This window comes from Hemitrygon akajei, chromosome 15, assembly GCF_048418815.1.
Source record: "Hemitrygon akajei chromosome 15, sHemAka1.3, whole genome shotgun sequence".
NCBI lineage: Eukaryota > Metazoa > Chordata > Chondrichthyes > Myliobatiformes > Dasyatidae > Hemitrygon > Hemitrygon akajei.
This window is the reverse complement of record NC_133138.1, coordinates 72689735-72704575: the sequence shown is the minus strand read 5'-3', so window position 1 is coordinate 72704575 and position 14841 is coordinate 72689735. Positions and strand designations below refer to the sequence as shown.

Below are 14841 nucleotides of genomic sequence, written 5' to 3'. Positions count from 1 at the left end.
TTACAAAATATTTGCCAGACAAGATTTTTCCCTTCAGGAAAACGTGCTGACTTCGGCCTATTTTATTGTGTGCCTCCAAGTACCCCAAACCCTCATACTTAATAATCTTTCCAATCACTGAAGTCAGGCAACTGGCCAGTAATTTCCTGTGATTTTGTCCCCTTGTTTCTCAAGGAGTGGAGTGACATTAGCGATTTTCCAGTCCTCTGAAACCATTCCAGAATATAGTGATTCTTGAAAGATCACTATTAATACCACCATAACCTCTTCAGCTACCTCTTTCAGAACCCTGGGGTGTAATCCATTTGGCCCAGATGACTTGACTACCTTCGTACCTTACACCTAAGCACCTTCTTAGTCATAGCGACCACACTCACTTCTGCCCCTGACGCTCTTGAATTTCTGGTTTCTGTCTTCTGAATCACCCCCATAAACTCCAGCCTTGCTGCTCTACTGTCTTCTCTGCTAGTGTCTTTTTTCCAGACATCTTTGGCCAGCTCTTTTCTTATGCCTCTACAGTTATGTTTAGTCAACTGTAGTACTGATGCATCCAATTTTAACTTCTGTCTGTCAAATTACAAGGTGAATTCTACCATGTTATAGTCACTATCTTCTCAGGGTTCCTTTACCTTAAGCTCCCTAATCAAATCTGTTTCATTACACATTACTCAATCCAGAAGTGCCTTTTCCCTCATGGACTTGAGCCCAAGCTGCTCTAGAAAGCCATTTTGTAGGCATTTTACAAATTCTTTCTCTTGGGATTCAGCACCATCCTGACTTTTCCAGTATACCTGCTTATTGAAATCCCCCAAGACCACCGTAACATTGGCCTTTTTATGTGCCTTTTCTATCTCTCATTATAATTTGTACCCCACACCCTGGCTACTGTTTGGAGGCCTGTATGTAACTCCCATCAGGATCTTTTTACCCTCGCAGTTTCTCAACTCGTATCTCAACTCGTATCTCAAAAGATCAAAACGGCCTTGGCTTCTTCTTGTCTAAGCCTCTTGAGCCGAAGCCTTAATTCCCTACTCCAATCCTCTTAAGCCAAATCCTCAGTTTCTCACTGTTAACACCTTTGGCAGAAGCCTCAGTTCCCCACTCTGTGCATTCCAACAATGGCCACTCCCGCAATGGCAACTCCACTTAAACCCAACTTCTTTTTATTGGCCCTTGCCACTCACCTCTTACCTAATATCTCAATCGGTCTCAATCTCAGCAGAATGTCCTGGCAGGCTCCATTTGCTTTTAAAATCTGGCGCTACACACAAGTAACAGCATGCATGTTACACATCAGTTCTTTTGGCAGATGGAATGGATATTTAATTACCTTCTCTTTGTACTCAGGATTATTAAGAGAATCAACCAACCAAACCCATTGGTACACTAAACCTGCACTTAATGTCTACCACAAACTTATACTCATGCTGCATTAATTCTCCTCCCCAGATTCTACTGTTCACTTACACACCAGACCCCATTTAAAGATGCTAATTAATCTACCACCCTGTTTTTCTTTATGGGAGGAAACCCGAACAATCCCAGGGAGAATATGCTAACTCTGTAGTCAGTACCCTCGGCCCAAGCTCAACTCTGGCCTTGTGAGATAGCAGCTTTCCCTGCTGCGCCATTATGCTGCCGAAGAAGTTTGGATAAGGAGTTTTTCAGAGAGCTATAATCTTGTATTTGTACTGGTATGGGCCAGGTATCAGCCTGCTTCTGAAGGTGCAAGGTACAAAGAAGTAATCAAAGAAGACTAGTAACAGAGTATTTTCATGATTTCTCAGTGAAATAATGTAATGGATTTTCCTACTCTTTTAATCATTTCTCCAGTACAGAGAACTGCTGAGTGCACTGAAAAGCAAGATGGTGTTCAGGCATCCTCTGGTGTAGCAAGACCTAAACAAAGTGGTAAGGAATCATCAGTAGAAAGAAATTCTTGATATTGTTACTCCTTTTATTTTAAAATTTAAAGCCCATCTTTCTAGTCCTTTCATGACCAAGTGGGTGTTCTTTTTTCTTGAAAAGGTAACTTGGATTACCAAATTTTCATAACAGATTTTCATTGAGTCTCCACATTCATATTTAAATGAAATTCAATAAAAACTGCAGACGCTGAAAATTGGAAATGTAAATGGAACAACTCAGCAGGTCAGGAGAGGGGAATGTTAGGGGACCGATGGGTAAAACAAAGGGAGTATCTCAGACCGTGTAAGAACAAAATGGGTTAATGTGGCATTTAGAGACACATTATTGTACTTTGCTCAGCATTCCTAATTGCAGGGTTGTGAGATATGCCTTCGAGGTCAGATGTACTAATGAGGAAAGAAAAACTGAGCCAAAATGGATGAGTAGGAATGCCATGTTCTGATGTGGACTGTAAAAGTAAGTGAGTTAGCTAAATCTGGAGAGAATTGCAGTATATCCAGACAGATGATCTGTTGTTCTTCAGGCTTGCATTGGGTCTCAATTCCACAAAGACCATAAAACATAACAGTAGAGCAAGGCCATTTGGCCCATCAAGCCGCTGTGCTATTTGATCATGGCTGATTTATCTAACATCTCAACCCCCTTCTGCCTTCTCCCCTGGCATCTTTGGTGCCCTTACTAATTAAGAACCTATGAACAGATTTCAATATACCCAATAACTTGGGTCTCCAGAGCCATCAATGATAATGAATTACACAGATTCAACACCCTCTGGCTAAAGAAATTCCCCTTCATCTCCATTCTGAAGGGATATCCTATTCTGACACTATGCTATCTCATCCTGAACTCTCCCATGACTGGAAGCATCCTCTGCATGTTACTATCTCATAATGTTCACACCATTTAAACTTGTATTAGCAACTTAAGACATATTTATGAGCATTGACAGTTGTTTGTGATGTCAGCTTACTGTTATTAATAATCCTAATCTTAAATTTAAAACTTCTGGTTTGCTTTAATTTAACTGCTGCATGTAACACTTAATAAATACAAGATAAAGATTATATCCTTACTAAGTTGCTCTTTTTGTTTCTCAGATGATGTATTTCTTCCTAAAGACATTGATTTAGACAGTGTGGAGATGGATGAAACTGACCGTGAGGTGGAACATTTTAAGAGGCAAGTAAAAAGAGGAATTAATTGCCATGAGAGTTCCAGCACAGATGAGGGCAGGCACTGGTTTTCCATGTGTGTAAAGGAGATGATCCCTGTCAGCAGAAGCTTTCAGTTAAATTGACTTGTCTCTATTTTCAATGAGTAATGACAGAAAGTGACTTGTAATAAAATAACTTTGATTTCTTTCTATATTTGTCTCTGTTTGTAATCTGCTTTTCTTCCATTCACGGTACAGCTCTATTGTTTCTCTGGCTCATTCTCTTGTTGATGTTTGCTTGCTCCAGTTTGCTCCCTCCTGTGCTCAAGCCCCACTCTTCTTTATTTCTTTATCTCTTTATCTGAATATCACCTGAATATTGAGCTTTGTCTCTCAGTATCGTCTTTTAATTCTCTCTTTTTTTTCCTGTTGTTCTCACTCCAAGTATCTCATCACACTTGACCACACTGTGCTATTTCTTACCCCTCAGTCATTCCCCTGTGATGGAGGGTGGCTTGGTAATCAAGCACACACCGACACATACACTATATATACACCCCACACCACCCGCACCCCTCTTATTCTGCTTTCGTTGCACTTGAGTGTGCACACTGGTCTTCACCCGGTACATTCTCATGAAGGATCCTAAAGGGTTGGCTTTATGTTGCCGTTTCTGCCATACACAGTGGAATATTCTATTTCTTTAGTGATGGAGATATGAATATATTGTTTATATACTGTATTTAAGGTAGATACTTCTGTATTTTGTAATATGATTGTAACTACATTGTGGGGTGCATCATATTCTAATTCATGTGTGTGTTCTGGTGTCTAATAAATGAGGCTCATCGCTCCCAGTAGGAGAGAGAGAGAGCGAGAGCAGAGCTGCCTACAGTTCACACTGGGCGAAGTATAGAGACATTACTGTTGGCCCTCCTTATCCGCGAGGGATTGGTTCCAGGACCCCTCGCGGATACCAAAAAACACGGATGCTCAAGTCCCTTATTCAACCTGTCTCAATGCAGTGGACCTTAGGACCCAGCGGAACCCCAAACCTTATTTAACCTGCCTCAGTGTGGTGGACATTAGGACCTGGCGGCAGAGCCCTAAATCCGCAGTGTTTCTGTTCATGAAAATAATCATGATCACGATTGAGAATAAAGTGGAAATAATAAAACGATCGGAAAGAGGTGAAACGCCATCAGTCATTGTAAAAGCGTTAGGCTATGTTGGTCAACGATTGGAACAGTTTTAAAAGATAAAGTGAGAAAGGCCCTGCCCCGATGAAAGCTAAAATTATTACTGATTTACGCAGTGGTTTAGTTATTGGGTTTTGGAGTTTTGAGTTTTTGATCCTCCACATCAACCCAGCACGGATGGAGAGTGCACTCAGAAGTGGTCTGTCACTGGATCGCTCTTGGGAACTTCCGTTCCCGAGCCCGGCGCTGAAACCTAAGTTCTTAAGTGTTTTGTATGCATAGAAAGGTAAAATATATACTATATACTAAGACAAACGTTTGACTAACTGACGCTAAATAAAACCGGCTGTACCTGTTCTGACTTACTTAGTAAGAGAACTTCCGATTTTTTAAATCCCAATCCACGAATACCCACGCACATCCTCCTGTATACTTTAAATCATCTCTGGATTACTTATAATACCTAATGCAATGTAAATGCTGTGTAAAATAGTTGTTATACTGCATTGTTTAGGGAATAATGACAAGAAAAAAAGTCTGTACATGCTTGAACAACAAGTGCTGGAAGAGCAATTCCGGGTTTTCACAATTTGCGGTTGGTTGAATTCGCGGATGCGGAACTCACAGATAAGGAGGGCCGACTGTATTGTGTTTTCTGGTGGATGTCTTTTTGTAAATGCTGCTAATTTTCTTTTTGCTATTTTCACTAATTATTGTAATTTTTTTTGACGCACCCAATAAATACCTGTGCACTAAAGTGCTAAGCAACTCTAGCCATTTTTTTTCCTTTGGACATATTCTCGTATTTAAGCAGGGATATACCATTTGAAAAAAGGTGTGTTTAACTCTGAGTAGAGTGGGATTGCGGTCTCGGGTCAGAAAACCCACTGAGGCTAAAAATGAAGCAGGTACCTGGGGAACAATGGAGGTATTAGAGGAGGAAGAACTTCAGTTCAGGGCCAAACTCAGGCTGGAAGCAGAAGGATCTTCATGTGGCACCACCTCCTAACTGTCCCTGGAAAATCTGTTCAGAGACTTTTCCTCTGCCCAGCAGAGGAGAGATGATGCTTTTAAGAAGGAACTCTAAAGCTTGCAAGATGCCTTCATTGACAAGGTGACCATGTTGCGAAATGTCTCCTCAGCTTCGAGAGGATTACCCAGATATGGCAATGGTCAGATGAGGAGTGGGCCTGTCAGCTAGTGTCACTGCTGACAGGTATCGCTCTCGAAGCCTACACTGCAGTGGATGAAGAGAGGTCATAACAACTATCTTGACCTGAAGGAGGTGCTGCTGGCTAAATTTGATAACTTGGCAGAAACATATCGCCAACACTTCTGTTCCAGTACTGTATCACTTGGGAAGTCCCCCACTGAAAAGTATCATTGCCTGAATGGTCTTTACCGCCAAAGTATTCGATGAGAGCTGAAGTCCAAGGATGAGATTGGTGAGGCCATTTTTCTGCAGCAGCTACTGCAGATCCTTCCTCCAGGCGCCAGAACATGAGCTCACTGTGGCCTCACTTGCTTTGCAGTACCCCAGTGCCCACAAGGGGGCACCATCACAGCCATTATTCTGAAACAACTGAGGCTCTTAACACTTCAAGGGACTGTTGGGGTAACTTTGAAATTGGGAAGTGGGAGAAACAAGGGCAAAGAACCTGTGGTAGTTTCTTCTACAACTTTTATTAGCTACCATTGTCAGCAGCCAGATCATAGGTCCTTTCAAGAAGCCCAAATTGCTAGGTGTATGTTATGTATCAAGAGAAGAAGAATATGATGATCATAATATCTGTAATGATTGTGATTATGGTAATGAAAAATAAGCAGAATGTGAGGAGAAAGTGCCACTGTTTATAATAGTCAAAGTTAATGGAAAACCTGTTAAAGCTCTTTTACATTCTGGTAGCTCACAGTCAGTTAATAAGAAAAGCCATGCCCTTGCCTTTGGTATTGACTATGGTTGCCAAACACCTATCCAATGTATCCATGGTGACTGGAGTCTGAACCACTGACAGAACTTACTGAGGAGCTGGATGACTGCAAACATTTGATGTAAGTGGGGGTGCTGGAGAAATTACCAGTTGACAAGAGTTCTGGAAAGAAATTTACCTGTGTTACTTAAATTACGAAGGAAGAGAAAGATTCAGTCATGTTCATCAGGAGTAGATAGTGCTGCTTCATATTTTGACATGACTTGTGCAAAAGCCAAAGCAATGGCTGGGTTCCAATCTCTGTCTGACATGAATGGTAGTGTGTGTCAGGAGGAACCAAAAAGTCTAGAAAGTCACTTGGGCAGCGGTGTCGTGGGAAATATGCTGGTTCTCCGGCCTCTGTTGATGTTTTTACAGATGATGTACCCATTGATGATGATTCAGAAGGGGTCTGGGAAAGATGACCTCTCTATCTCGATGGCCGCCGATCAGTGGAGCTGCAGATGGTATTTTCGCTGACTTTCACACAGCCGCTCCAGTCGAGACCAGGGCTGACAAACAATCCACCAGGATCAGACCCGACCAGTTTTCAGTATGCTAACACTGCTGCGGAGTGCCAGAGTGACTTGTGGGAGCCCTGAATAATGAGATTTTTCAGCCCTCAAATAGTGAGTGGAGTCGTCCTATTGTTATCGTCCCCAAGAAGGATGGCACCTGAGGGTTTTCATTGATCTCTGGAAGTTGAATGCCATTTCTTGTTTTGATCCTTATCTTGTATCCTGCGTTAGTGTTGGCGCGTGCCCTAGTGGATAAGGGATTGGTCTAGTGATCTGAAGGTCACTGGTTCGAGCCTCAGCTGAGGCAGTGTGTTGTGTCCTTGAGCAAGGCACTTAACATCACATTGCTCTGCGATGACACCGGTGCCAAGCTGCTTGGGTCCTAGTGCCCTTCCCTTGGTAACATCGGTGGCGTGGAGAGGGGAAGGCTTGCAGCTTGGGCAACTGCCGGTCTCCCATACAACCCTGCCCAGGCCTGCGCCCTGGAAACCTTCCGAGGCGCAAATCCATGCTCTCACGAGACTAACGGATGCCTATTAAAAAAATGTGTTGATAAAACTAGAAAGGATTGGACAGGCAAACTACATTACTATACTGTACCTTTGCAAAGGCCACTGGCAGGTTTTTCTTTTGATGAACCAATCAACATCCCTAACTGCCTTCGCACACCCCAGGGCCTGTTTCAATTCACTATGATGCTCTTTGGTCTTGGTGCATCAGCAGCTTTCTAACGGCTCATGGACCAGGTGCTCAATGCCTGAGAGGACTGCAGTGTGGCCTACCTAGATCACGTGGTTGTCTACAGCCAGACATGGTCAGAGCATCTGGACCATCTGTGCAGCAGGATCCTGGGGAATTTTCATGCTGCTGTTCTCACCCTCAGGTGCCACAAAAAATATGAGCGGACAAAAAGAGAAACCAGGTCCCTTGGACACTAGCTGGGATATGGAGTGGTTCAAGTACAGGGGGACAAAGTGGAAGCGATCAGCAACTGTCCTCAACCTCACATCAAAAAGGAACTGAAGGTCCTCCTGGGTCTGATAGGGTGGTATCGCAGTTCCATTCCCCAATTCACCACTCTGGCCACACCTCTGACTAATCTTACTGGAAGCTAGTAAGCAACGCAGTGACGTGGACAAGTGAGTTAGAAAACACTTTTCAAGCCTTTAAAGCTCACATGTGTTTTTCACCTGTCCTCCAGAACCCAGACTTTAACAAACAGTGCCTTGTCCAGGTAGATGCCTCTGGAGTGGGCATTGGAGTTCTGGCCCAAGGAGAACCTACAGAAGAGCAACCTATTCTGTACCTGAGCTGAAAACCCCTCCCAAGGGTAACCAGGTAGTCTCCTATTGAAAAAGAGTATCTTGCCATTAAGTGGGCCCTGGACAGCCTCTGGCACTACACAGACCACTGAGTGCTAGCATGGATTCAGACAGTGAAGGACCCCAATGCCAGGGTGACACGATGGTAGCTGAAGCTTCAACCCTTCAAATTCTGTGTCCATCATAAAGAAGTGAAAGGAAATGCGACTGCCGACCACCTGTCTAGGCTGCCGAGCTTCATCGCTGCAGGAGAGGAGGGTGTTGATGTGATGGAGAGCAATTGGTAGATGCACTTCACTCTCACTCTCACTGTCTTGTCATTTTGCTGGCCCTACACTGTGTGTACGTGCTTCCATACCTTTCCCCTGTATATTCTCATAATGGGTCCTAAAGGGTTGGCATTATGGTGCCTTTCTTGCCGTACATGGTGGAATGTTCCGTTTCTTTAGTGACGGTGATGTGTAAATGTTGTTTGTATACTGTATTTAAGTTAGATACTACTGTTTACTTTGTAATGATTTGAACTACATTGTGGGGTGCATCATGTTTTAATTCATGTGTAGTCATGGTTAATTAATGGTGGTATGTCCTGGTGTCTAATAAATGGGGCTCATCTCTCACAGCAGGAGAGAGAGAGAATGGATCTGCCAGGAGCTATTATTGTGTTTTCTGGTAGATAACTTTTTGTAAATATTGGCAGTTTTCTTTTCATTATTTTCAGTGGTTTTTGTAAATTTGTCTTCGCTGTACCTAATTAACATCCCGTACACTAAAGTGCTAAGCGACTCCAGCCATTTTTTCATTTGGACATAATCCACATATCTAACACTCTCTCTTGCCCTTGCCTTTCAACTCTTCCCTGTCCTGGTCATAAGCTCACTTGCTCACATCGTGTTTCAGACTTAACAGGACAGGTTGATCTGATGGCCAGCCATCAGTTTTATGGGTAACTGAGTGTTAGCATCAGTGTCATCTCCCTGCTGTTGTGTCCACATTGCCCAATGAAAGTCTGATACCAGTGTATTCTACCCCTGACCTGCCTCAAAGTCGAAGGGTGACCCCGTCCAAACTGAGTGGTGAGAGGCATGGTATCTGACCCATCATCTTTCTGTCAGTCACTGAGGCCTTGAGGTTTTTTGGATTTGGGAATAGTTTGGGTGTTGGCTTGAATCATGGGCCAGGTCAAGCAAGATCTGGCTCATTATCAAACATTTTTATTAAAATGTTTAGTAATATTAATTTATGAAGTGTAATTATTTTGGATATAAAGGGAAAGCAAGATGTCACCATTGTGTACATTTGAAAGCCCATGTAATGTTGATATTCATGTCTTTATGTTTGAAGTTTGCTCCATTTGTAGTTATTATTTACCGAAAATAAAACTTGTCTTATTTATTTGTCTATTTACTTTATGTTCTGTTTCTTTGTTTGTGAATATTTTAAGTGGTATAGCAAAGCAGGAATAACCACGTTGGTCAGTGTATTTTCTCCTCCGTTTGTTCTGACACATTTATTTTCTTTCCACTTGTAGGTTTTGCCTTGATTCTGCCAAACAGACAAGGCCAAAAGTCTCTGTAAACTGGTCTAACTTCAGTCTGAAAAAGGGTCCAAATACAGCTCATTGAAGAGGGCAGCCAGCACTTGACGAACAGAAACTGGAATTGCCCTGCGGTTATCATTCCTTACTGTGACGGATATCAGCCTGCTGTCACAGCTCAAAGCAATTTGCTGTGACGTACGAACAACTTGCTATGGCGTCATCCACATCCAGTGCCTTAGCAGAAGAAGTGCACGTTTCTAAGTGGGTGGCATAATTGTTTCTTGGGTTTGTTTATTGTGCTTTACAGTCATTGTGAGAGATTTTGTCGGTAGTGTTGACACCAGTGGAGCAAATTGAAATTTCAATAGAAATCAATAACATAATTGTAAAGTTTGGAAGTTTACTAGATGTTTTTGAGCAGACAAGTCGGATGAAATGTGGAATAGGATACAGGTGTCCACCCCCCCCCCCCTTTACAAAGGTAGAGTGTTCCTATGAAACCTTTCTTAAGCCGAAATGATGTAAAGCGAAGAACCATTAATTTATGTGGGAAAAATTTTCCTCTTTGTAATGCGAAAGTGGGTTACTAATGTAGGTCTTTTGTAAAAGCAAAGTGGCGTAAAGCGAACATGTGTAAAGCGGGGGACAAGGAAGAATGTAAAGTTGTTTGGTCATTAAAGTGACAGTGAGGCAGGGCAGTCACATTTCATGGCACTTGAGGATAGTCTCTCGCGCAGTGAACTGCAAATGGGACTAACTTTTAAGAGAATATCTTGCTCTTAAATCTAAATAAAATCAACCAGCGTAAAAATCAAATAAACATTTAACATTTTGGACTTTGCACCGCCTTGAGTATAGCTTTAATTAGCTCCTTTAACAAGATGTGTTTAGTAACTACAGTCCTAATAATGTGTCCATAGAACTGGAGTAAAGGAACATTACCCATAGTCATCTCTGGGAATGTAATTCATTGTTAAAGCAAAGACTGCATATGAAAATTACAGTACTATGATGTGTTTCCTCAATTGGGAGGATAGACCACGTGCCTTTTGATTTTCATTTCTCTTCCCAGTTCTAATGCTGAGACTTTTGAATTTAACATTTATAAAATTGGAGGAAAAATTGAATTGATTACTCTTTAAAATTGCGATCTAGGTTAGTACAATCTGATTTCCCCTTCCTGATTTGAATTTGGAAGGTATTCAAAACAGGAAAGTTTATGGGGAAATTGCTGAGGTCATTTGAAATTGGCTTTGAAGGAAAATAATCAGATTTTTGTATGTTTCAAATTAGCAGCCTAATTTTTGACAGCATTAGATGAAAGCTCGTACAATGCTATACAGAAAATGTCTCAAGGCAGTTAATTGTGTGCAGGCAACTGCATTGGTGCTTATTTTAAACACTACCAGGTAGTGGTGATCTGCCCATTATAGGAGGTGCTTTGTTGCAATGGAAGCCTTATTTCAGCATTTTTGATCCTGTACAAATCTTTCTTTTTTCTCAATGACACCATACAAGCTCAGAAATACATAGCCCCTGTCTTCACAATAGCCTTTTTTTGAAATAAAAGCCGTTTTGACACCAAACCAATACTGGCAGTCTTATTGAAGTACAAACTTTATACTATAAAATCTATGACAGAAAGTTGCAGTGCTGATGTCACATAACGTGGTCTGAAAATCTGATGTTGCCTCTATAGTGGTTGGAAATAAGAGTAACTGCAGAGCTGCAAGCTCTTTAAAATGAAAAGTTAGATTTACAGTTTGGCTGTAGGTTGAATGTAGAGCTTGATCACCAAACAATTGCAAACCTTTGCTGGCTCTGTACAGCAAATTAACCACACAAAGATCAGGCTCTTTGATCATGAACCCAGTGATACTGTATTCAACCCAAGTACAACCAACAATTAGGCACACAAACATGATCTCCTTGGTTATTTCTATTATATACACTGCTGCAACTAAATTGATTCTTTCTCCTTTGAAAATTATTTTCTATTCCTTGAATTGCTGCCACATCCTAGCCAAGAATAAAATTATAATTGCCAGAAAGAAAAGAAATGATTTGGCCATGTGGTATCTTCATGGTGCATAAGTATTAACGGTTGAACTGATGGTGATAACCAGCTGGTTGGTATCTTCTATAAATCACGGAGTAGACCGCATTTTGCAGTATATTATACTGTATGTTAAAGACTTCCTACTGCGCCACCATATTGGAGTGTGTAGTGGTGACAATATAAAACTGTAGTGGCCGACCCACTTTCATATCATGATCAATTTCAAGCTTGAATGGTAATTGATCATTTATGATAAACTTTATATATGTGTTTAGAACCACATTGTAAATATCCTGTGTATAGTGGTGTCGGTGCGGATGGTGCTAATGCACATCTGCACATTGCAGAATGACAAAATAACTTTATATTCAAGTGTTTTTATCTACTTCAGTAATTCTTAGTACAGTAAATTGGCTATAATTGTTGTAAAGCGCATTTTACGTGAAGATTTTAATAAAGACCTCACCAATGTGATGGAAACTGAATGAGAACTTTTCTGTTGTGTATTAGTGACTGTAGCTGGATTTGCAGTGGAACATATGATTCATGTTGCATCCTTTACTTTTCATTGTTGTAACAGGTTACTCTTGTTGCATCTCCATGATGTATGAGCCAACAGAGCAGCAGTCTCTTCCCATGAAGTGGCATTATATATTGTAGTATTTGCTTTATTTGTTTTGTTTTTATGCAATCAGCTTAGCCTATGTCCTGTTTTTACTAGTCCTGTTTATATTGTCATTAAATTCTGTTTTTCTTTGGAAGAAAATAAGTACAGTAAATTCTGGTTAATTGGGACACATCAGGAACAGTACATTTTGGGCCAATTAAGTGGCAGTCCTGATTTAGCCAGTTTCATGGAAATCGTTTTTAAAAAAAGAGTATTTTAAAAAATACATACTACCATTTAAAAATTATGTATTTGCCTGAAATACAGAACAATTTAGAACACTACCAATACAGTGTTATAAAACTGTTCATTAGTTCCTACTAGTTATCGACAGGAACTCAACCAGAATATGTTGCCATGTTCTTTTGATTGACTGTAGTTGAACAAAATTAGTGCAGATAATGGCATGCCTTCATATAATGCTTTAGACGATTACATCCTCCATATCTTAATTTTAATTGTGGCATTTAATTTTAATTCTTCGTAGTTCCCAACTTTTTGAAGTAGTAAAATTGGTAATTGATTAAGTCACCCTCTTAAACTCATCATATGTTCATTTCTAATTTAATTTTGAAAATTATTGTTAATTTTTTACTTGATAAAATTAAAATATTTTTCCATTTTAATGACTGCTGGCTGGAAATACAGTGGATTCCAGTTTATTGGAACACATTGGGATTGAGTAACAAATTATGTATTTAAATAAAATACAGAACACTTTAGAACACTAACAATCCTTCTACAGTACTATAAAACTGTAATTCCTGTTAGTTATCGACAGTCAAAGTAATCCAGTGTATGCTGCCGTGTTCTTTTAATTGACTGTAAATGAAAAAATCAGCACAGGCACCTAGTACAGATAATGGCCTGCCTTCATACAATGCATTCAATGATTGCATCCTCCAAATCTTCATTTTCATTGTAACATTCAAGATGACTTTTGATAACTTCAGATGTTTGAAACCACGATGAGCAAAACAGTTCCAAATTGTCTTACTGCCTATTTCTTGCCAACTATCAGTGACAAATTCAGCTTAAAAACTTTTTGCTCAAAACACTTTGTTATGTCGAATGGTCATGCAAGTGAATGTGACTGACACTAGTTAGAAACTGTTCAGCAGCAAGCTCCTGTCCTAATTAAGTGGTATTGTGTCTCAAATAAACAAAGGGAATCCCAGCTATTTTCTCAATATTTGTTCTTTAAGTATTGTTCCAAATTAGAGGCTGCCCTGATTAACCAGTGGTTCAATTAACCAGAATCCACTGTACTTGTGCTGTTTGTAATGGATGCTGCGATGATATGAATTTTGCCTGAATCTGATAACCATCTCCAGAACTCTCAGCAAGATTTAAATTGGAACACATTTCATATTGTATGTTGGACTAAGCCCTCTGGAAGAAATGTTTTTTTTAACAATTTGAAATAGGTGTATAATTGCGGAATAATTGTAGGACAAAGTAAATTATGGAATGAAAATCCATTGTGTGTGGCATGCTTCTTCTCACACCTGTAGCAAATCCCAGAAATGTTTGGGAAAGTGATGCCCGTCTACTGACATTTTTTCATGTCTACATCACAATGTTAAGCAATGTGTTTGAAGTAGCCCAGTGCAGTTTCCAAAATGTGACATATTATCACTTTATAATCTTGCATTTGGTTGTTTAATTTGTATCTGTAAGGTTTTTGTTCCATTATATGTATCTTTATTTTGTATTGTAACAAGAGCATTTTTATCTACTTCAAACCAAAAATTGTTAGTTTTATATGATTTTCTGGCAACAGCCAGCCTGAACTTAAAGATAGTGGTGTAAGCCAATGCTCTGACTGTTAATTCTGAAAAGAATGTAGGTTTCTATTATGCCGGCCAAGACTTTTTGATATCCTTTTTTAAATTATGTACTGTGAATTGTCTTTCATTTGAAAGATAAATACAATGTCTTGATGAAGATATGTGTGCTTATTTTCTCAGATGTTTGTTCTGCACGCACTTGTAGGTCTAGAAAGATACAAGAGCTATTGGTAGGATTTGACAAGAAGTGACATCCATCAAACACATCTTTTTAACAAATTCACCAACACAGAATTTGCTTGTCATAAATTTCAGTATTTAGCCATAAGAGTAACCTGGTAGTGCAGAATTGCTGACTGTCCTGGATCCACATAATTTTTAAGAAGTGTTAATGTGAGATTTGGAAATAATTCTTTGCACTACATACCAATTTATTGTTCTATGTTCCTGAGAAATGAGTTGGACACAGTTGACAACAATTTGTAATCAAGAGTCCACTTAGATAGGGTAGTTAAGAAGGCTTATGGGGTGTGAACTTCCAGAAGTTGAGGGATAGAGTTTGAGTTGCGATGTAATGATGCAGCTCTACAAAACTCTGGTTAGGCCACACTTGGAGTACTGTGTCCTGTTCTGGTTGCCTCACTATAGGAAGGATGTGGAAGCACTGGAAAGGGTACAGAGGGGATTTACCAGG

At 40.2% G+C, this 14841-nt stretch overlaps 1 protein-coding gene across 9 annotated transcripts in view; it reads left to right on the top strand.

The window, feature by feature from the left end:
• fam193b (family with sequence similarity 193 member B) overlaps nt 1–14304 on the top strand; it is a 100203-nt gene extending 85899 nt beyond the window's left edge. For all 9 annotated transcript variants that reach the window (XM_073067742.1, XM_073067741.1, XM_073067740.1 and 6 more), the window contains 3 exons: nt 1834–1911; nt 3027–3108; nt 9623–14304. In XM_073067742.1, coding sequence (XP_072923843.1) covers nt 1834–1911; nt 3027–3108; nt 9623–9716 — 254 coding nt within the window. In that variant the 3' untranslated portion in view covers nt 9717–14304. The remainder of the gene's footprint in view (nt 1–1833; nt 1912–3026; nt 3109–9622) is intronic.
• The last annotated feature ends 537 nt before the right edge of the window (nt 14305–14841 follow it).